This window comes from Microcebus murinus, chromosome 23, assembly GCF_040939455.1.
Source record: "Microcebus murinus isolate Inina chromosome 23, M.murinus_Inina_mat1.0, whole genome shotgun sequence".
Classification (NCBI taxonomy): Eukaryota; Metazoa; Chordata; class Mammalia; order Primates; family Cheirogaleidae; genus Microcebus; species Microcebus murinus.
In genome coordinates, this window is record NC_134126.1 from 27,977,302 (window position 1) to 27,999,863 (window position 22,562).

The window sequence follows — 22,562 nt, forward strand, 5'->3', positions numbered from 1 at the left end:
AAAAAATTAGCCGGGCATGGTGGCGCATGCCTGTAGTCCCAGCTACTTGGGAGGCTGAGGCAGGAGGATCGCTTGAGGCCAGGAGTTTGAGGTTGCTGTGAGCTAGGCTGATGCCAGGGCACTCTAGCATGGGCAATGGAGTGAGACTCTGTCTCAAAAAAGAAAAACAAAAAAACCCACCTCTCTGGCTCAGACTGTCCCCGTCCCCCCCACCAGCGACACTGTTGCAGTCTCTGCTCACATTGGGGTGTCCTCCTCAGCTGTGTTTTGGGCTGCAGTCCTTCTGACCACCTGGTGAGGTTCCCTCTCTGGGCTTCCCCATGCTCGCCACGTGCCTCAGACCCTGGTTTGGTGTGCCCCTCCCGACGCTTCTCCTGTCACAGGACTTGGCCACCAGAAAGGGACGCCGCCCCTCCTGCCTCCCAGCAGACGTGTTTACTCCCCTGTTCTCCTTTCACTGCTACCCCGCCGAGGACCACCCCAGTGTTAGAATCCGTCACCAGGCCCCAGCCAGAGTGGCCTCTGCTCTATGTCCCCCAGCACTTCCGGTGGCAGGGCCCTTTCATTCGACTTGTTCTTCCGGTTCCTGAATGTTCCTCTCAGGAGGAGCCCAGCTCAGCGGGCACCTGGGGCTGAGCTGGAAGGTGATCCCAGCGCCACCGCGGAAGGCTGCTTTGAGAGTCTCATATGCACACACTGACTTGCTCCTTTCCCCCCACGATGAGTTCATTTCCCATCCGGGACGATGTCTGGGAGGCTGGGAGAGGCCATCCATCCCTGGCATCTCAGAGTCTGAGGCTCGGGACACAGCCATCAGCTGCCGTGAGTCCAGTCATGAATGCACCGTGAAACCCTAAAGCAAAGACAGCCTCCAGTCTACCAGTCCCCGCCTGACCCACTAGCCCCAAATTTGTAACCGATACCCAGTTGAGTCCCATGGCGTGGGATCCTTGCTACGTATATTTTTTGAGTAGCGCTGCTAGCATGGGGTCCGTACTTTCTGAACCCTAAACTGCACGCAGGATCTACGTGTTGCAAGAAGCAGCCTACTTGAAGTTGAGCGTGTCTCAGACACGTGGCCGTTGGGTATCGAAGACGTATCGGAGACATCTGTTGGTGGTTCCCTCCATCAAACGGCACAGTCACAGGTTTGCTAGGGAGGCATGGAAAATTAGGGGCGACCACGTTCCCAAGATCAAGTTCACCTGCGCTGTGAGGCTGGGAAGGGGAGACTGCCCTGTCGTCCGGAGTTGTGGAGATGAGACGCCATGAAGGCTGGGGTGAGTGAGAGATGACAAGCAGCATTCTCAGGTGAGGGACAGAGGCAGCAGTGTGGACGGAGGCGCCCTGGAGGCAGCTTGAGCAAAGCAGAAGGTTGGGGGCATGAGAGGCCAGGCTTAGGAAAGGTGGCTTGATCTAACTATGCGCATAGGGAGGATTTGTGACGTTATTTCAGGATAATCAGCCAGCAGAACGAGGTGGCACCATTTGACAGAAGTCTAGAGGTAGGGAGACCAGCTAGGTGCTATTGTATTAGTCTTTTTTTTTTAATTATTTTTATTTTTATAGATTTAGGGGATACATGTGCAGATCTGTTACATAGACACATTGCATAGTGGCGAAGTCTCGGCTTTTTGTGTAAGCCCCATCCAATTAGCGTGCGTAGTACCCATTGGGTAGTTTCTCACCCCACCCCTCCCCACTCTCCCACCTCCGCCCTTCTGCGTCTCCAGTGTCTATTAGTCCACTTTCTGTGCCCACGCTGTTGCGCTGGTCTTGCTGTCAGCTGGGCCACCTGCTCCTCGGGGTCTGGAGAAGCTGCACCTGAACCCCTGCCCCCACCGCACGCTCTGTGAGGTCCATACGCCCCTGCTCACTCCTAGTCACCTTGAACTCCAGCGTCCGGCTTTGCTGAACGCTCATTCTGCATTTGCCAGTTTTCCCTTCATCTCTGCCTCAACATTGGCAGAATGCAAAGGATGCAGCCTTTTCTCCATCCCCTCCCCGCGTCCTCCCGAAGGTGTTTACGCGAGGCAGCTGTGCGTGGAAGGAAGCAATGTGGGGCACGTGTGCGTCACGGGCACTCAGAGCACACAGCTGCTGAAAATCAGACTTCCCCGTTCTTAAAAAGCCCACATGCCATTCCTGCTGACTCGGCGCTCGCCTGGGTACCAGCTGTCTCTCCCTCCTCCTCCTCCTCCTCTCTCTAACTCTCCCTCGCTTTCCAAATCCTATTTACCTTTCGTGCTAGTGGTTTAACCATCTCCTCCTTGCTGCCTTCTAGACCAAACCATCAGGGTCTTTCCTCTGTCTCCCCGCAATCCATTAGGTCTTTTCCTAGGCAAAGACAATTCCTTCTTAAGAGAGGCTCTGATGACAGTTTTGTGAGTAACGACTTTTCTTGGAGCCCCCCCCCCCACTTCCGCCTTCCCCTCTGTCCCACTTTGGAAACTGGTGGGCTAGATACTTTTTGAGAGCCCTTGCCTGCTTCAAGCTCTATCAGTCTATGATAGACGATTAAAAGAAAAGCCAAAACTTTTTCATGAACTGATGCTAACTAATGGAGAAAATTTCAACTGTTCCCCAAAAGAAGCCAAGGGTGATGTTATCTGAGTGTAACAAGAAGCTGTGGCAGAGAGCTAAGTACCCCTGGAGACTCTAGCCCCAGCCCCAGTGAAGCTGTCTAGCACGGACTCTGCCTCTCCTCCCTTGGAGCTGAGGTCTGCCCTGGGGCTGGGCAGGGGAAGTGTCCCTGTTGTATAAACGGCCACCCCTCTCCAGCTGCCTGCTGTGTTTCTGGTTGCCAGGATGCTCGGGCACCAGATCCCATCATGGCCACACATTTCTGTGGCATATGGTCTGAGAGGCTCCCCAAAGCCACTGTACACAGGTGATTTGACCCTAGCCTAATGGGGCTGTTGAAATTCTTGCCAACATGAGAGTCACTTCCCTGATCTCCCTGTCAAAAGGCAAATCACATACTATACAAATGATTATGCTATTCTCTCTACTTTCGTGGGTTTAAAAAAATATCTGCAAAAATAAAGCGATATTACCTGGAGGGGATAACTCATTTACTCATGTGTGCCCATTACATTCTGAATTAACATTCAACGAAAGTTTATTGAGCTTCTATAATGTGCCAAGCACTGAGTTGACTTTATTAGCTTCGGTGTTGCATCTTGTTGCCTTAAGGCAGTGAATCAGACTTTCTGTGGGTGAGGCCTGGATATTCATGGTTTGTCCAGGAGGAGATTTGCGTAGACAGCAGGGGGAGAGCACTGGGTAGACCTGGATCCTGGTCAGGGTCCGACCCTCCTTCCTTCCGTATCTGTGTGTGATGTTGAGAACTTCATTTGCCTCTTTGGCTTTCAATTTGGACTCTCCTCTGAAAAATGAGAGAGTGGCACTTGACGGTCTTTGAGGTCCTTTCCATCACTCCTATCCAAAAGGACATCTCTTTCACTGCAATATTCCGAGACCGTACAGGATACCTTGTGAGAGGAGCAAAGTGGAGACTTACTGGGAGTCCCTGAAGTCAAAACTGGTTAGGCTGACCCTCCCATCCTCCACATTGTTCCTGTCACCTGTTAACCTTCCATCAATCTCCAGGTTAAACCAACTTAACGCAAGATGGTGGCAACACCAAGGGCTGCTCCCAGCTATAAAAGATGCATTAGTCCCCATAATGGCCCAACTTCCCAGATCACTTCCTCCATCTGGACGTTTATGGGAGAGTGAATCGAGAGTTGCCCAGAACACTCTCTGTGAGACGCCAGTTGTGGCAAGTAACAGCACTCTGACAGGGCTCTGTGTCCTAGCTGGGAAGAGGTCTCTTCAGGTCAGGCTCCCAAAAGCTGCGGGAGGAAAATGTCCTTTCTCACTTTCTTCTGCTCGGATCATGGTGTGGCATAAGAGGGACACACGTCCCCGCTCTTCTTTGGCCAATAATAATGCAGGAAGAATTTTGAGTTCACCCTTTTGGCCCAAATGGGAGATTATTAAGGAATGAGATACTGTATTCATATTGTAAATATGTATTCTGAAAAACAAATTTTATTTTTCACGATAGGTCTATTCCTGACAACACTGTGTTCCAGCTGAATATATGAAAATAGAACCCTTCTTTCTTCTTCAACGGAAGTGACACCTAACAATTTGGATGTAGATTTCTCTGCCTCTTAAATCTACCAGTTAGTAATATAGAAACCAGCATTAAAATCCAAGGAAGCAAATTTCTTTTGTAAAGGATTTGATTACATTATTTGAGGATGAATCATGTCATTTAAAAAAAAAAATTTAAATACTTTTGGGGGGAGAAGCCTTTATAAAAATCTTCTTATTCCCTTAAGATTCAACTTTCAGTTCGTATGGCTGCAGTCTCAGATGGGGACTCACAAGTCACTGTGCCCCTAGCCATGTGGGATCAGTGGGGCAGAAAGTGTGCATGTGTCCCTGCTCATCTACCAAGGGGAAGGCCAACAGATGATGCTTAAAACCAAAAAAAATCAAGAAATAGATTAACAGCAAATAAATCTACTAAATGAATTTAAAATGGTGGCATCTGTCAAGAAATACCGTTAAGTCAAGTAAAAAGATCAATGACAAAATGGGGAAAAATATTTGCAACTTAAAATGTCAGGCAAAGGTTAATTACCGAGGTCTATAAAGTTTCCCAGAAAAGAGAATTAAAAAGGTCAACAATCACAGAAAAAGCAGCTAGAGATAGCAATCATTATTAGGAAACAAAATGCAAATGGCCCTTAACATTACGAAAAGGTGTTCGACCTCACTTAAAAGGCATCCACATTAAAACTATACTGAGATACTGTTTTTAATTTTATCAGATTGGAGGATGCTACCACGTGTTAGGTGAGAAATGTTAAGTGTGATGAAATGTTAAGTAGGATGAAATGAGGGAGATGGATTTGTAGGCTGTTTGGGAGGTAGAACCTTCGAGAAATGATGAGATGGACGGATGGGTGGCGTTGTAAAGGTGAGTCTGGTTTGATGAAAAGTCAAGCTGAAAGAACTTCCCTGCCATGAAAGACCTTGCTCTGAGAGTCTTGGACCATGCAATTGTCTCTCCTGATGAACTGCCAACCGGCCCCAGGGAGGGTCCCCGGAATCCACCTTGTGTCTGTGCCGAAGATGCGGTGAATTCCACAACCGGTACCCTGCGATACCTTCTCTACTGAGCTCTAGTAAGCTTTCTCTGGGTGGGATGTTGTTCCATTTTCATTTTTAAGCTCAGCACCCGGCGCCTTTAACACAGCGGGTGATAGTCAAGCTGCCGACGCCCAGTGTAAATGGGGCTGCTGTGCTATTAGAAAAGCACCCGCACCCGGGCTGGTTCCAGCCCCGCCTCTGCCATTTACCAGTTATCTCATCTTCTAGAGCAAGTCCCATCACTTATCTGGGCCCCTGCTTTCCACCTCTCAGGGCGGTTAACTGCGTTTACAATATCAGAAGCACCTAACGAATGAAGAGCATGCAGGTTAAGGCCAGCGATTAAGACTTCCCTTGGAGACTGCAAATTCTGGGAATTTCTCCTGTCGTCTGCTCCGGTCAAGTGCGCCAGGGTTCCCAGGTCTAGCTCCGGCCCCTCCCCACCTCGCTCCTCTCCCCACCATCCCCCCCCCCCGCCCCCCACAAACGTCCTCACTTTTCCTTCCTCCCCTATGGCTCCAAGTCCCTCCCCAGAGTCCCTGGCCCACTTGGCCACCCCTGAAGATTTGGGGTGCTTGGTTGGCTAACGCGGGGCCTGGGGCAGGGGCGCGCGCAACAGCGCCACCAGCTGTACTGTCCCTGCGCGGTTGGGAAGAATGACCGCCTCTGCACGTCCTCCCCCCTCCCCAGCCCCCCACCCCCGTGTGCACCTGTCTGGAGAGACAGACAGTCCAGTCCGAGGGTTCCAGGGCGAGAGCGCAGAGAGGTTTATTGGTCTGTCTGTCTGCGGGTCGGTGGATCCTGCCGGCTGGTGAGCGCTTTGCTAGCATCAGAGCCCGCTTCTCTTGCTTCCCGGCCCTGGTCCACCGTCCCCTCTGTCCTGCCTCCCTCCTCCGCACTCCCTCCCCCAGCCGGCCTCTCGGTCCTCCTGCCCAGCGGGTGCCTGTGACTCTCACTCCGCCCTCCTCTGCCGGAGCCACTGGCCAGCCCCGCCGCGGGGCTCGGCTGGAAGCGCATAAAACCCGCTGCGCTCCCGCCCCGCAGCTGCCTGCGCTGGAGCTGGGGACTTGGCTGGGGCTTCCAGCCCTGAGGGCGTCGCCGCCGATGGCCCCGGACCGCAGGCTTAAGGGCGTCCGCTCTCCGCTACCAGAAAAGTTTGGGGAAAGTGAACTTGGGGGGGATTTGGGAGCAGGGACAGCTCCCCCAGTCTTCTTTCCTTTCCAGAAGCCTCACTCGGCGGCGCAGCCTCAGCCGATCTTCCCCTTCTGATAGCAAGTCTCCCTGCCCCTCCTGCTCTTCTCCCGGGTCCCCTTCCCTGCACTGGGATCCGCCATCTCTGCTGCATTTTCTCTTTCCTTATCTCATTCTCCATCCCTGTCCTCTGAACCATTTCCACCTGTTTTCACGCCTTCCCCATCATTCCCACCTTTCTCCTTTCTCTTCGCCTTAAACCTTCCCCTGCCCCTCTGTCGTATCCATCACACCTGTCTACTCGCATCCACGCCCTCCATCCACCCTTCTGCCTCCTCCTCTTCCCTCTCAGCAAACCTTGACCATGGATCCTGGGCTTCCCAGGGCTGCCAGCCCCACCCCGCAGGGCACCCTCTCTGCGCCCAATGCCACAACACCCTGGCTGGGCCGGGATGAGGAGCTGGCCAAGGTGGAGATCGGAGTCCTGGCCACTGTCCTGCTGCTGGCCACAGGGGGCAACCTGGCCGTGCTGCTGACCTTGGGCCAGCCCGGCCGCAAGCGCTCCCGCATGCACCTGTTCGTGCTGCACCTGGCCCTGACCGACCTGGCGGTGGCGCTCTTCCAGGTGCTGCCCCAGCTGCTGTGGGACATCACCTACCGCTTCCAGGGCCCCGACCTCCTCTGCCGGGCCGTCAAGTACCTGCAGGTGCTCAGCATGTTTGCCTCCACCTACATGCTGCTGGCCATGACGCTGGACCGCTACCTGGCGGTCTGTCACCCGCTGCGCAGCCTGCAGCAGCCCAGCCAGTCCACCTACCCCCTCATCGCTGCTCCCTGGCTGCTGGCCGCCGTCCTCAGCCTCCCTCAAGTCTTCATTTTTTCTCTGCGGGAGGTGATCCAGGGCTCGGGGGTGCTGGACTGCTGGGCAGACTTCCGCTTCCCCTGGGGAGCACGGGCCTACCTCACCTGGACCACCCTGGCCATCTTCGTCTTGCCCGTGGCCATGCTCACGGCCTGCTACGGCCTCATCTGCCACGAGATCTGTAAAAACCTGAAAGTCAAGACAGAGGCCTGGCGGGTGGAAGGAGGGGGCTGGAGGACTTGCGACAGGCCCTCACCCTCTGCCCCAGCGGTGGCCGCTCGGGGGCTGGCATCCCGGGTGAGCAGCACCAGCACCATCTCACGGGCCAAGATCCGAACCGTGAAGATGACCTTTGTCATCGTGCTGGCCTATATCGCGTGCTGGGCACCCTTCTTCAGTGTCCAGATGTGGTCCGTGTGGGACGAGAACGCCCCTGATGAAGGCAAGTGTGGGGTCTGTGTGGGGGCAGAGAGGCGGGAAAGAGCAGGAAGGGAGGCAGGAGGGTTCAGGCAGGTCCCAGTGCCTCCCAGGGCCAGGCAGGTGACAAACCAGTGGAGCAATGAAGAAAGCTGGTGCCTGTTCCACGTGAAAAGGGGCAGCGACAGCTCCCTTCCAGCTTACCGATGCCACCTGAGTTTCTTTTATGTGAAGTTTCCTGGTTTTTAAATATTGGTAACTAATTTAACAATCTTAAAACACTATGTGGCACTAGTGAAATATGACTGTCGGCAGATTCGGTCAACCGACTGCCAGTTTGCTAGATGGGCTTTGGAGTCGTAGAATGAGAGAGCCGGAAGGGATTTTTGAACGATCTGATCCAGGTGGCAATCCCTGGCCTGTGAACTGCCTTGCTCGGCACCCTTCCCTCTTGCACCTGGACATGACTTTGGGCTCCTTCTCAGCAGCAACTTCCAGCTAATTAGGATTGGCACGTGACAGCCCTGAGATGTCAAGTTCAACCCCTTCCTTTTTTGCTAATGAGGAAACAGAGGCTCAGGGAGGAGCCATGGCTTGCCCAGGCCACACAGCTAAGGAGTGACAAAGTGGAGAGTAGAACCCAGGCTGTCCTTTCCCCAACCCCACTCCTAACCCTGGATCTGAAAGTGGCTCTAAACAGAGGGAGGCCTTCCTCCTATGTGGTAAAACAAAATGGGACCCTCCAAGAGGACTGTGTTCCAGTTGGCATGTGGGAGCCCTTGTTCTCGTCATTTTCTGGCCCTCTGAGCTTCAGACAGTGGCTGGTGGTCCTGCCATCTGGAGGTGAGCTTGTTCTGGAGGGCGGGAGCTGTGTCTGGGTAGCCTAAGTGGTGTCCAAAGACACTTGCACCTGCCCCTAAGCAGGAATGGGACATGGGGACGCATGCATGTCACCTTGTCTGGGTGGCCGTGGAGAGAGGTGACTGTGCCCCGCATTGCATCGCCTAGTGAGGCAGCTCAGGGTGTGTGATGGGTGCAGCGCGCAACTGCCCAGGGAGCTCTGTGCGCAGGTCCCACTGGAAGCTTCCAGAGAGTTCCCTGACCAGCAGACACAGGCTACCAGTTCCTCCCAGCCCTTGGGGACTTGTCCCCTTCTCATGTGTTTTTTATTTCTAATCTCATTTTGCTCATCCCAGGACCTGCTCAAGCCAAATGCTTTGCTTTTCTGCAGAGATGAAATAGGGGAATGCTATTCGGGAATTTAACACAACCATGGAAGAGAAGTGCAAAAACAATGCCAATCCATTATGATCCCCTGGATCCCTTCTTAACCACCCTTTTGACATCAGTCTGGACAAGAGACTATATGCAAATTATCGTTTAAGCAATAAGCATATTAATACTTGGTAATTTAATTTTTTTTTACTTTTTTCAGCATATTATGGGGGTACAAATATTAAGGTTACGTATATTGCCCTTGCCTCCCCACCCCCTCAAGTCAGAGCTTCAAGCATGTCCACCCCTAGTTGGTGCACATCACACTCATTATGTATGTATATACCCATCCCCTCCCCCACCACCTGCCCAACACCTGATAGATGTTATTCCTATATGTGCACTTAGGTGTTGATCAGTTAATACCAGTTTGCTGATGAGTACATGTGGTGTTTGTTTTTCCATTCTTGGGATACTTCACTTAGTAGAATGGGTTCCAGCTCTGTCCAGGAAAATACAAGAGGTGCTATATCACCATTGCTTCTTATAGCTGAATAGCACTCCATGGTATACATACACCGCATTTTATTAATCCACTCATGTACTGATGGGCACTTGGGTTGTTTCCACATCTTTGCAATTGTGAATTGTACTGCTATAAACATTCGAGTGCAAGTGTCTTTTTTAATGAGTGACTTTTGTTCTTTTGGGTAGATGCCCAGTAGTGAATTGTTGGATCAAATGGTAGATCCACTTGTATTGCTTTTAGGTATCTCCATATTGCTTTCCGCAGAGGTTGCACTAGTTTGCAGTCCCAGGCTTTCTCTATTTTACATCTGAGTAACTTGAGGCTCAGAGGGGTCAAATAACTGGTCCAGAATGCCACCGCTGGTAAGAGATGGAGCTAGGACTTGAATCAAGGTCTTTATGGGCCAAACCTTATCCATGGTGTGGCTTTACTCCCAACAGTTGCAGCTGAGCCAGTGGCACCAGGGGTGACATGGTCTTTGGCACCTTTATTGAGGGGCCTATGAAAAGACGGGGATCCTGCCACTCAGCCGGTGCAGACTGTCTCGCTTGCCTGCGGTGTCCACTGTTGTCACGAGCCTGTCCCTCCACACCTTATCCATCACTTGTGTAGAGTGAGTATAAGTGTAGGCCACTTACCAAAGGCCTTCTGGGCAAGGCGTGCAGGAACAAGTGTTCTCTTGCAGACAATGTGCCCTCTCAGAAAAAGGAAATCCCTTTGGGCTGAGATTCATTACCTTAAATTTACTTTCCAGTTTCCCTCCATAGCATGCTGGCCCCGGCCCCAGGCCCCGAGTCTGTGGTCAGAGGCTGCGGGGCTCCTTGCCCCTGCCCTCCCCCTGGCTGTCAGCTGAGTTTCTGCCAGGATGCAGTGGCTGCCACCCAGACTGGATACAGTGGATCTCGAGTGCTGGGAAGCGGGGCCTCTGCTGGCTCTGGTCCTTCCCCTGCGGCCCATCTCCAGCCCCTGTGCTGGGCCTGGCTCAGCTGGACCAAAGCAAACAGACACTTCCTGAGTGGAGGCACTTGTGGAACTCCTTTGTTCCTGGCTTCACCTGGGCACTGCACTGATGGAGCAGACAGGATGAATAGCATCTCCCCTGCCACAGCTGCTTCCTGAATCTTTTGTAGCTCATGCTTATATGGTAACCAGGAAGCAGACCAGAACCCAGGCAAAACAGAAGGAGGCTGAGTTTGTTGTTGAGGCTGGTTTCCCTCCACCTGCAGGTGCCCTGCCCCTCGCCCTCACATCTGTGCCCTAGACCTATCCATCCCGGCCCAGATGCCTCCAGCTTCCTTCCCTATGACCTGTGCCTTCTAGCAAATGCTCTTACCCTGTGTCTTCCCTTTGCATGGGCCATGAGTGGCCACACCTGTGAACACACCCATGCAACATGTACAGAAGGAACCGGTGTTTCTGAAGCTTTCACGGTACCTTGCAGAGTAGGCACTTGAGTTTGCTGGTTGGAGCTACAGCGGGGTGCAGGATCTCTGCCTTAGAGCTAGAAGACCTAGGTTCGAGTGGCAGTTCTTATTAACTGTGCCATAAAAAATTGGAAAGTTTACCATCAGGTTCCTTCGAGCTCTGACATGGCTTTCAGTGAGATTCTGCAATGTCCACTGAAAAGCAAGGTAGCTCAGCACGCCACCTCCGTCCGCCACCACGGTAACCGGGGCTGATCGGCAGGAGGCCAGGGCCCACCCAGCAGCTTTACCGTTGGCATGAGGAGTTTCATTTAGTCTTCAGAGAGAGCATCGTGTCTGGAAGGAATCTTATTAGAGTCTTTGCACGCTCACATTTTGACTGCTCAAGAGAGAAATCGGTTTTCCCTGCAGGAAGGTGCATTCTCTGAGTGTAATCTGAGAACACAGAACAATTGCTGGTCTGCAGTGGGATGCTTGAGTGGCCCTGTCCCAGAAGTTGTCCCCTCTGCTGCTGGTGGCAATGACGACCTGGGTACCTGTGGGGCAGTCAGGCTCTGCCAATTGCCTTGCCAGGTCCCAGGTTCAAGTCCTAGCCATGCTCATCTCTAATTATAGAACCCCAAGTGACTCCCGTCTCCTCCCTGGGACTCAGTTTCCTCGTCTGTCCAGGGAGGCTTGGACTCCCTCCCAGGGTCCCTGGCAGAGTCGGTGCCCACACAGTGAGTGACTGTCCAAGTGAGCGGGACTTCCCCGAGGGCTGGAGGAAGACAGAATCCAGAGGGTGATGTGAATCCACGATCTACGACGTCAGTGGGGACAGGCGTGGAAGTGGCCTGAACTTGGTTATTTTCCCTGCGTGCTTTATGGAAGGTGTATCGTCCTAGACATACATCCGTTAGGGGATTCAGGGTCTATATTTTGGAACAAAGACAGTTTCTCCTATCTGGGCTGGTCCTACCCCTGGCAGCGTTCAACCACCTCAATTCAACTCGAAGCAAACCTCAGTCCCTACCCTCACCTGTAGTTACCAAACAAAACCCAAAAATGATCAGTGAAAGAAGACCGTGGAGTCCGGAATCCCAGGTTCAAGTCCTAGCTGTGCTCATCTCTAATGATAGAACTCCCAGGTGACTCTCTTCTCTTCCCTGGGACTCAGTTTCCCCATCTGCCCAGGGAGGCTTGGACAGATTCATTCTAAGGCTCCTCGTGCTTTTCTCTTGGTAGATTCCACCGATGTGGCTTTCACCATCTCCATGCTTTTGGGCAACCTCAGCAGCTGCTGCAACCCCTGGATCTACATGGGCTTCAACAGCCACCTGTTGCCGCGCCCCCTGCGTCATCTTGCCTGCTGCGGGGGTCCCCGGCCACGCATGCGCCGGCAGCTCTCCAACGGCAGCCTGTCGAGCCGCCGCACCACGCTGCTGACCCGCTCCAGCTGCCCGCCCACCCTCAACCTCAGCCTCGGAGGGACGCCCCGGCCCGTGGAGTCCCTGAGGGACTTAGAGCAGGTGGACGGAGAAGCCACCACTGACACCAGCATCTTCTAGGGAAGACTCCGTGGAGTCTGGCGGTGCCCCAGGACTCGTGGCAGGTCTCTGCCCACCCCAGGCACTGGGCGGGCGTAGAGCTGGGAGGGTCAGGACTGGAGTTGGGGGGTCCCACCCGAGGAGGCAGAGTGGAGAGGCCAGAATGGCTGCCCTTGCCCTGGTGTCACGGCCGCCCCTAGTGTGAGGGCTGCCCTCATGGGCTCCCAGTCTCAGTGCTGGGAGTTGGGGACAATCAAACTGCCCGCCTCCCTGGTCCCACCACACTCACAGGGTGTCTGTGAGCACCTCGGGTGGAGGATGCCGTGCCCCGGGTCTGGGCAGGGCTAGGATGGAGCCGCCTGGGGGTCCACAGGTGGCAGGAACTCAGAGGCTGGCCTCGTGCCTTGGCTACCTGCCCCCTTTCTAACCTGACTAGCTTGACCAGGAAAGGGGGAAATGAAAAACTGTGAGGAGGACCCCATTTGGATCCTGGATTACTGTTGTTGTTTTTGTAGAGAGAGGATTGTTTAATGAAGAAGTGGATGAGCAGGTGGGGTGTCACCTGCTGTGCCCACCTGTCCCCTGAGGGAGCTGGACGGCCTAGTGGAGATGCAGGACATAGTAGGAACTCTGCAGGGGCCGGTTCCTCTGCTCCCCATCCCGCCCCCATTACAGGGTGGGTGACGGGCAAGTCTTGTACGTCCTCAGTGGTATGGCCCACTGGGGGCGAGGGTGGGAAGAAAGAGGGAGAGAAGGAGGAGATGAAAATGGTCACAATAAAATTAAGAGTAGGAATAAGCCTCAGAGGCGTCAGGGATGAGTTACCCACCCTCCAAGGGATCCAGACTGTTCCGGGCTGCCCGGAGGAGACATCCTTTGAGAAACAGTGACATGATCATGGTTCTGGATGTCCTTGAGGTTCTTCAGAGTTTCCATGAATTGTGGATGCTGTGGTCGAGCCAGAAGCCCGGATTTGAATCTCAGCTCTGTATTCAGGTACCTGTATGGCCTTGGGTGAGTCCCCGCCCCTCTCCTGGCGCCAGTCTCCTCATCTGTAGAACAGGTGAGATGATCTCTAAGGTCGTTCCAGGAGCTAACCTCTCATGACTTTGAAAGACTGGAAATGGTGTTACAGTAGAGAGCCAGCTCTAGAAGAATTGTTGGATTTTCATGACAGTGATGTTTATACCCCTTGACTCAATTTTGGTGACTGCGGATCCCATCGTGGCCATTACTGTCCACTTTTGTCCTTGGTCTCATGAAGCTGAATCCTCCTCCAAGGCCGATAGACACTGCAGGGCCAGGTAGAACCTGGGGCCTTGCCCTGCTCCTCCTCGTTATCTTCAACCTGTGGGAAGCAAGTGGGCTCTGTGCTCTCTGGGGTCAGTCCGGTTTCCAACGGCCAACCCAGGACAAACTGCACGATGCTGTCTCTGGGCTGGGCATTCGTGTGGAGTGTTTCTGCCATCCTGTGGCCTGTGCAACACCGTACTTTAGTCCCTTAAAGCCCGTTTTTAGGAGCAGGAGGTGAGGGGCATGCAGGGCTGAGAGGATGGCAGGAGGCAGTAATCAGCTGACAGTGGGTATTTCTCAAAATGGCTTTTCCTGTTGTTCGATATAGGCCAGTAATTTCCTAGATGAATACGTCTGTGTTTTGTCGGTAAATAGGTCTTCTATCTCTCCCGGAGCTGTGCATTCAACCCAGGCTGTAGCAGTTTACTCCTGGGTCGGGAACCCAGAGACGTAGTTGAAATTGACCAATAAAAGTCTTTAATATCCAAGACATTTCTGAGCATCTTCATTTACTAGGGACAATGATAATGGGATGTGCAAGATAAAATTAAAATGTGATCTTCTTGAGCAAAGGAGTGAGGGGGAGGACAAGGTGACCTCCTAGGAGCCCCTGCCCCCCTCCCTTAGCGAGAAAAGAAGAGTCTTGGAGTTTGCCCTGGAGCCACAAGGTGGCAGTGTGGAGCTGAAAGTGAGCCCGGGCTGGGGAGGGCGCTGAGTTGGGCAGCTGCTTCCTGACAATCCAAATAAGGTCCCTTCTCCAGCCAAATATTGCTGAGATCCAGGGCACGTGCTTCACTTCTCCTGGAGGTACAAAGCAGTAATGCCCTACAGAGACAGGCTGGAAAAGTCACCCAGCCTCTCAGCCTCAATGCCATCGTGAACTTTCTCCTAAAGTAAGTTGTGAAGAGCCTTGGCCTGTCATTTGACCCAGCCCCTCTGAGATACCTGGACATACACTTCCTTCTCTCTACGCCCGTGGAGGATGTATTTGGCAAGGGCAAAGAACAAGAAGTTTCTACTGCAGTGAGCATAGAAATTCCTGCCTGCAGGGCAGTGAGACACATGGGTGTGTGTTTAAGGGAGCCAGTGGGACCTCAAAAAAACCACATAAGCTGGAGTTACCTTACTGTGTTCTGCTTTAGAGGCTGGGGGCATGGGTTAGGAGGCCCCTTTAGAGCCTCCCTGGGCCCAGCAATATGTTCTGATCCCAGGAGCAAACAAACCCACTGATAGCATAAAATACCTCCTCACCCCAGTAGGTCTGGTTGGCTCATGAGATACGTAATGGAACTTTGCTGCAGTCCCCATGGCGGGCATTGGGATGCTTGCTCCTTTAGAACAAGAATTCACTGGAAACAGGTCACATTTGCTGTGGTCTGCTGAGGTTTATATTCCCAGTTCATCGTTGGCATGTAACCAACCATCTACCGGTTGCCAATAGCAAACCAATGTCTTTGTATTTTACCATCAGATAATTTTGGGGAGATTTTTTTTCCAGTCCTCATCTGTTCAGGAACCCCGCCTGGAGCAGCATGACTGTCCCCTGGAGGTGCCAATGACATACAACATGGGAGAATGTGACTTCGTTGAACTGGACACTATGTTCCTCAAAGGGTGATTACTCACACAGGTGACTATTCGTACGGATTTTAGACAGTTGACCTTCTGAGCTCACAGAAATATCACGAACAAAAGGCCATTTTATCTCTAGCAACATGGCTTGCAATGACTTTAAGGATTATCTCAAATTGTTAGCTGGCTCTAGTCATCAGCTTATCAGCTCAAACTCCTTCGGAGGTGAAATCAGCCTTCGTTCTTACATATTAGGGCATCTGAGGGGTCACTGAAGTTCAAAAACTCTGTAAGTCACTTGGTGGAGTCACATTTTCAACTCTACTCTTTTATTTACTTATTTATTTTGAGCCAGAGTCTTATTGTGTCGCCCGGGCTAGAGTGCCATGGCGTCAGCCTAGCTCACAGCAACCTCAAACTCCTGGGCTCAAGTGATCCTGCTGCCTCAGCCTCCCGAGTAGCTGGGACTACAGGCATGTGCCACAACACCCGGCTAATTTTTCTATTTTTTGTAGAAACGGGGTTTTGCTCTTGCTCAGGCTGGTCTCGAACTCCTGACCTTAAGCCATCCTCGTGCTTCGGCCTCCCAGAGTGCTAGGATTAGAGGTGTGAAAGGCAGAAAGAACAGCACTTGCCAGGCCTGTCCCTGTTCTTTCTGCCTTTTCTTTCATCAGTGGATTTTCTACCCTTCTTCCTGCACTAAGCTCACAAATCACCTCTCTCTGGGATGTTTCTCTGATTAAGTCCATCTGATCCTAAACATTTTATTTCCCCAGATCTAAACGTTGATAGGCTTTGCTTTCATTTCTCTGTGTTAATTCCCTTTGTTACGTGTTCTTTTCTATGTGTTCCTGTCCCCACAAGTAGGACTTAGATGCTTTGACCCCACCCTGATAACCCCAGATAATCAAGTCTTCTTTTTTGTTTATGTCTCTTCCCACTCCCCAGGGCCTGTCCCATAATTCTGTAGAAAGCAGGCACCCTATCTGTGTCACCCTAGTTGTCCCCTCTCCGGGAGTGGGAACTGTCCTGGCACTGTCCCTGCCCAGTCTCTCTTGGGTGCACTGTAACTTGTCTGAACCTTTTCAGCATACTCTTAAATTTTTTTTTCCTTTTTATTTATTTTTTAAATTTTATTTTATTTTTGAGACAGAGTCTTGCTCTGTCACCTAGGCTAGAGTGCCGTTGCATCAGTCTAGCTCACAGCAACTTCAAACTCCTGGGCTCAAGCGATCCTCCTGCCTCAGCCTCCCGAGTAGCTGGGACTACAGGTGCACACCACCATGCCCGGCTAATTTTTTTTCATTTTTAGTAGAGACAGGGTCTCACTTTTGCTCAGGCTGATCTCAAACTCCTGATCTCAAGCGATCCTCCCACCTCTGCTTCCCAGAGTGCTAGGATTACAGGGCTGAGCCACCACATCTGGCCTTTTTTCTTTTTTTTCCTTTTTGAAGGACATCAATAAGAGGTCGAGTTTCATTTTTTTATGCAAGGACAATGTTGTTGTTATTGTTGGTGTTTATTCCTCATTCATTCTGCCTCTCTAATCAGTAGAATCTCTTGTTGTCCATTATGCAAATCTTTCTAAGGAGAGGGGCAACAACAGAAGCTAAATGGTGAAGGAACAAACAGACCAACAAAATTTTCCAGCCCCAGAAACCCAAACCAGAACCATCCCTGTAGATCACCCTGGGTAGGAGGAACAAAGAGGGAAGTCCGCCCATGCTCCCAGCGCTGGAGCCTGCAAGGCCCCTCCCAGCCAGCAGGTGGAGCAGTTACTACATCTCGGGTCCCTAAGACCTGAAAGCCAGGTTGAATTTAGCTAGGCACAGGCCGACAGTTTCAATTTGGGCGGCATGTTTGTTTAGGTATTGTGAACACATATGTTTTCATTTTATGTCTTAATTAGCTGTTGAAAAAAATATATATTTCTGTAGACATTGGATATTGCTCGTTATTGATTTTAAAGCATTTTCATTCTCTGTGGTTTCCCAGGGCTAGGATATCTGCAAACGATGACAAATTTATCCCCCTTTCCAAAGGTTATAGCTCTTATTTGTGTTAACTGTTTTATTGCACGGATGAGAACTTCCAGAACCATGTTAGATAATAAAGGACATGGCAGGCTTATGGACATTCTGACTTTGTTTCTGACTTCATGGGAATGTGTCTAAGACCTTACAGTTAAATATCATGTAATCTGCTGGTTTGAGATAAGTGTTCTTAATCAAGTTAAGAAAGCGTCCTTGTATTCCTGATTGGTTTTTGTTATACCTGGGGAATGGATATTGGATTTTATTGGATTGAGTTTTGGAAGATCTTTCTTGAAATAACAGATTGTGGCGCTGGTTGACATTTACCGGGATTCTATCTGCCACCTTTTGCTCATAAGAAACGCAGTCATTATAAGCAAATTCAAAGGTTGATGGACGGCGGGCCTCTTAAATGGACCATTTAAAGTTCTGAGGGCAGAGCAGGGTTACTCGGCAAAACACATCACTGCAAAAAAGGGACCACTGCAGGGTTAGGCAACAGAAAGGGAGGAACTGGTGGTTGCAATTTTATTTAAAACTTTTAAGGACGTTGTTCATTGCCAATAATTAAAGAGCTCAAAGAGACGTCATTTAATCATAAGACTGCCAAACAGAACTCTATTACAGCTGATTAAAACTTTAAAAAAATTTTTTGTGGGGAGAGACTTCACTCCTTTCTTTGCTGATGGACTCCAGTGCTTTACCTGGAAGTTCTTCCTGACATCTGATCTGAATCTTTGCTGGGGCATAGGCCTATTTTTTTTTTTTTTTTTTTTTGCCCATCCCTTAAAAAAAAGTATTTCCCTAAAAATTAAGTGTGAGAATGCATAGAAAATTGTACCCCATTTAAAAATCTAGAATTCACATGGCCACTTGAGTGTACTCCACCGGCTCACAAACAGCAGGATTCACAAAAGTCCAGAAATTGGGCACGTGGCTTTTGGGATTGACATTGACATAATCCGTGCCTTCCTTTATGTTCTCATAGTCCAGGGCAGACTCGTTTTTCAGTCCTGCGGAGGTCGAAAAAACCACTGGCGTGTAATTCACATCCTTGGTGGCCTTAGGAGAAAAGCAGAGACGTGGGGGTCAAAATCTCTACTATGCGTGGAGGAGGTGAGGCCCCGGCACCGAGCGCTCGCTCACAGGGGCTTGCCCAGGGCTTGGTAGGGAAGGACCTGGGTCCAGGCAGCTGTGTCTAAAAGCAGTCCGGGGCCATTAGGAAGGCACCAATGGCTTTGTCCTCCTGTCTGCAGGGAATGGGCTTACGGATGAGCAGGTGGAGGAGAAGGGACGGTAAGATGCAGGGACTCAATCCAAGCGAGGTCAGGACTCGGAGCAGATTTTGGCCCAGTGACTGGGGTAGGGGGAGAGGGAGGGGTCTCCTCTTAGCATCTTCATTTTCATAGTCTGCTCAGACCCACTTTGCCTTGATGATCTGTGCTGATTTGGGGGCTGTGGGTGGAAGCCTGGCCACCGTCACCTAAGGATGCCGTGGTGACTCAAGAAGCCCTCTTTTCTTGCTCCCACCCCCATCGCTTGGGTGGCCTGAGTGCTCAGAGTTTTGCAGCAGGGACCCCAGACTGAGGTCACCAGGCCTGTCCATTACCTGGTGGGCGAGAGGTGGGCTGCTGGAGCTGTCCGAGCTGTCTGAGGATGTGTCGCTGTCATCTGGGGAGAAACAGAAACGGTCCCTCTTCCAAGGCCAGCCAGAGGGTGTTAAGGGAGGACAGAGACAGTGGAAGGGAGAACTCTATTGTTGTCAGATAAAGACAGAGGCAGAGCTGGCAATGCAGAGTAGAATGGGGAAGAGAGATACCTAGCCCCCCAAAAGAGAAAGAAGGGGAAACAGAACAGAGAACTCATGGTGGGAGAGAGAACCTCCAAAATTAGGCAGAAACATGTCCAGGAGTCCAGGCACCGCTGCTTCATTGCACTCCACCTAAGATCAATAAAATATCCACAAGGCTTGACTGAGCTTGGGAAGGACTGTCTGCCGGAAAGAGAAGCCAACGGGGACAGTGTGGCCCCACCCAGACAGAAGTCACAGGCCCAGCTTGTAGTCCAAAGTTGTCATTAACTCTAGGTGGATCACGTCTCCTTTCGTGACCTGGTTTGTGTCCCCTGTGAAACAAGAGGGCTGAGCAGTGATCTCTGAGGTCCCTGTCAGCCAGGCTCTGACGCCGGCCAGGCTCTGGGGCAGCACTGGGCGCCTGTCCCGTCTGCCGCAACACCGGACACGGTGAGCAGCTCCGCGCCGTCTGGCTGCTGCAGACACGGAGTCCTTATCGCAGCTGAAAAGATCAAATCAGAAGGGCAGAGCAAACTCGCACGAATCAAGAGATGAGCCCGTGGGACGGTGCCATCTCCAGTGAGTGAGCCGCCCTGGGTGGGCAGGTGCCCTGCTGCTGAAGCAGCGATTTCCACTGTCAACCGTGACCCGTTGGGTGTCCTGGCCTGTGGCGGCATTCCTGTTGGCTCGCTTGCAGGAGGGCGATGCAGACGTGAACCGTCACTGAGACCTGTATGTGTTCAAACGCCCAGACACCCATGCAGATCTAAGACCGTGGGGAAGGGTCCCTCTGGGGGGGGGGGGCAGCTCCTGGAGCCAGCCCCGGACTCTGGCCACGGCTGGAGGCGGGCAGACGGGGTGGAGATTTTAACCCCGCTATTAGCTGGCCAAGCAGAAGAAATGATCTTACAGTATCACAGAGAGGAGCAGAGACAGTCCCCAAGCCCCACTGCAATTGTTTGCACATGCCCAAGCCCAGAGAAGAACTTAGACCCACAGGAGCCCAGCAGGGTCTCCCCACGTGAGAGACTGAACCCCCTTCTGAGGAAGGAGGGCTGGCAAGGCCTGGCCTGGTGCAGGTGTGAGCGGGGCTCAGGCTGGAGGCTTGGGCCAGCCGGGACGGACTTGGACTGCTGCGGGGAGTGTGTGTGTCCCTGGGTGTCCAGACAGAGCAAAATAAGCTTCAGGACAAGTTCTCCCCCGGCCCCTTACTCACGCCTGTAACGGGGGTCAGCCACAGCGGGGCTTCTCTCTGTCCCAGTCTCCATCTCCTTGGCAGCGGGCGGCTGACAGTGGGCAGAGCCGGGCTTGGGGGTCTGGAGCCGGGCCCCTTTCAGCATCTGTTCAGTCTGGTGGGCTAGCGGGGAGAGGGCAAAGGGCAAAAGAGGAAGCTGCCTGGGTCGGGAACGTCCTCTCTTGAATCTAGTGCCTCCTGAACGCTGCGCTCAGCCCTCGGGCCTCCCGACCTCGGGGCTGCTCGACCCCTTGGAGTCAAAGCCAAGCCCAGCGCCTGAGGCCCTCCTCGGCCTCACCCCTCCTGCCTCTCCGGCCTCTCTGCCACCTCTCTCCGCCTTCTCCTCTGCTCCGGCCTCCCGGCCTCTCTGCCCCTTCTGGCGTGTGCCCAGCGCCGCCGCCTTCCGGCCTTGGCAGGTGCGACTGGGTTCTCAGGCCCTGCGATTTGCACTCGAATGTCAGCATCTCAGGGTGCCGCCACCCCAGTCCGCATCTCCTTGCCTGCCTTCATTTTCCCTTCTACCGCTTACCATAGCCTAACATGCCTATGTTTTACTTATTTATCTTATTATATATATATATATATATATTTTTTTTTTTTTCTGAGACTGAGTCTCGCTCTTTGTTGCCCAGGCCAGAGTGAGTGCCGTGGCATCGGCCTAGCTCCCAGCAACCTCAAACTCCTGGGCTCAAGCGATCCTCCTGCCTCAGCCTCCCGAGTAGCTGGGACTACAGGCATGCACCACCATGCCTGGCTAATTTTTTCTATATATGTTAGTTGGCCAACTTTCTATTTATATTAGAGATGGGGTCTTGCTCTTGCTCAGGCTGGTTTCGAACTCCCGACCTCAAGCAATCTGCCTGCCTCGGCCTCCCAGAGTCCTAGGATTACAGGCATGAGCCACTGCGCGGGCCTTATTTATTTTATTTCTTATCCCATGGAAGGAAAGTTCCATAGGGCTGCAATCATTGTTTCGTTCTCTGTTGTGTGCTGTTGTATAGCCTGGGCCCAGAAAGTGCCTTAGGTGCTCGATAAATATTGGTTGAATGAATGAATGGGTGGAGAAACCGAGGCTTCCTTTACTGCAAACACCCTCTAGACATCATCTTGCCCAAGCCCCTGTCTTGGCACAGCCAAAGCGGTGCTATTTTATTTTCCCCAGTTACAATCCCCTCTCAAGACAGAGCTTCTCCACCTGCTGTTATAAATCAGTTCAAGAATTTAAACCAATCTCTAGTTTAATCTCTAAGTCCAGCCGTATTTCCATCTGCTACAATGCAAAGCCGTGCCTTCATTTTCAGCGTTTGGCAGTGATGAGGAAATTTAATTAGGCCCAGGTTAAGCGAGCCCTTCCTCATAAGCGTTGCAGCAGCGTGTGTCTGGGCAGAGGAAGGCAGACTCTGAGGGTGACGGGAGGGAGAGGATGCTGAGCCGGTTACCCATGTGCCTGCTGAGCAGGTAGTTGGTGGCTGCGAGGAGGCAGGCCTGCAGGAAGAGGGACACCACCGCGATCACTAAGCCATGCCAGACCTTCATGTCTCTGTCGGGAAAGGAGAAGGGGCAAAGTCAGAGATTGCAGAGATTGTTAATACAATTGCAAACCTATCCCTGCCCCAGCCAGAGGCAGACGTCTGGCATTGCTGTGTGTCCCAGAGCAGGTCCCTATGCCTCTCTGGGCAATGCGGCTGGGGCAGCCGGGGAGGGTGGTCTGCCTGCTTGGAAGCCAGGCAGGCCCCAGGCAGCCTGCCTGCAGCCCCGTCTGGCTCTTCTCAGCCCACTCACTCCGTCAGCATGGTGAGCTGCTCGCTCCTAAGTGGGGCTCAGGCACTTTGAGGAACCACCCCGGGCGCTCGTCTCCAAGTGGGGCCACCGGCAGGACTTTCCCGGAGACCTGCAGGAGGCAAGGCAGCCGGTCAGGACTCCTGGGCTCTGTGCCCAAATGTCCCCCAGGCAGACGTGGTGGCTTGGGGGTCATGTGCTTTCCTCTCCCCAGATTTCAGTTTCTGAGTCTGTAAAATAGGCAGTAACAACGTCAATACCTAATGGCCAGTGGGTGATCACTTACTTGATGACAACCATAGTACCGAGCCCCTGGCACACCCGCCACGGCCCCCTTACCAAGGCACGCAACAATCCTATGACACAGCTGCGATCACCCTCCTTCCATGACCAGCCACAGAGGCTCAGAGAGGGGAGTGAGCCTGAGGTCACGCAGTTGGGTGTGGCCATGGCTACATTCGGGCTCTTAGTCCACAGCCCAGCTCTAACCATGCCCCTCTGCCCAACACGAGTGTCGCCCACTGCT

General features: G+C 52.4%; 2 protein-coding genes across 2 annotated transcripts; one reads left to right on the forward strand and one right to left on the reverse strand.

Annotated features, from left to right (window-relative positions):
- The first annotated feature begins 6,724 nt into the window (after nt 1-6,724).
- AVPR1B (arginine vasopressin receptor 1B) lies at nt 6,725-12,354 on the forward strand. Its single transcript, XM_012761001.2, has 2 exons — nt 6,725-7,664; nt 12,032-12,354. Exons 1-2 carry the CDS (start codon nt 6,725-6,727, stop codon nt 12,352-12,354), a joined length of 1,263 nt encoding a protein of 420 aa, XP_012616455.2.
- Nucleotides 12,355-18,077: 5,723 nt separating this feature from the next.
- On the reverse strand, nt 18,078-22,050 carry RHEX (regulator of hemoglobinization and erythroid cell expansion). The gene is made up of 5 exons (XM_012760277.2): nt 22,040-22,050; nt 21,697-21,797; nt 20,240-20,380; nt 18,841-18,902; nt 18,078-18,293 (listed from the first exon to the last, which is right to left on the reverse strand). Exons 1-5 carry the CDS (start codon nt 22,048-22,050, stop codon nt 18,093-18,095), a joined length of 516 nt encoding a protein of 171 aa, XP_012615731.2. The 3' UTR covers nt 18,078-18,092.
- Nucleotides 22,051-22,562: the final 512 nt, after the last annotated feature.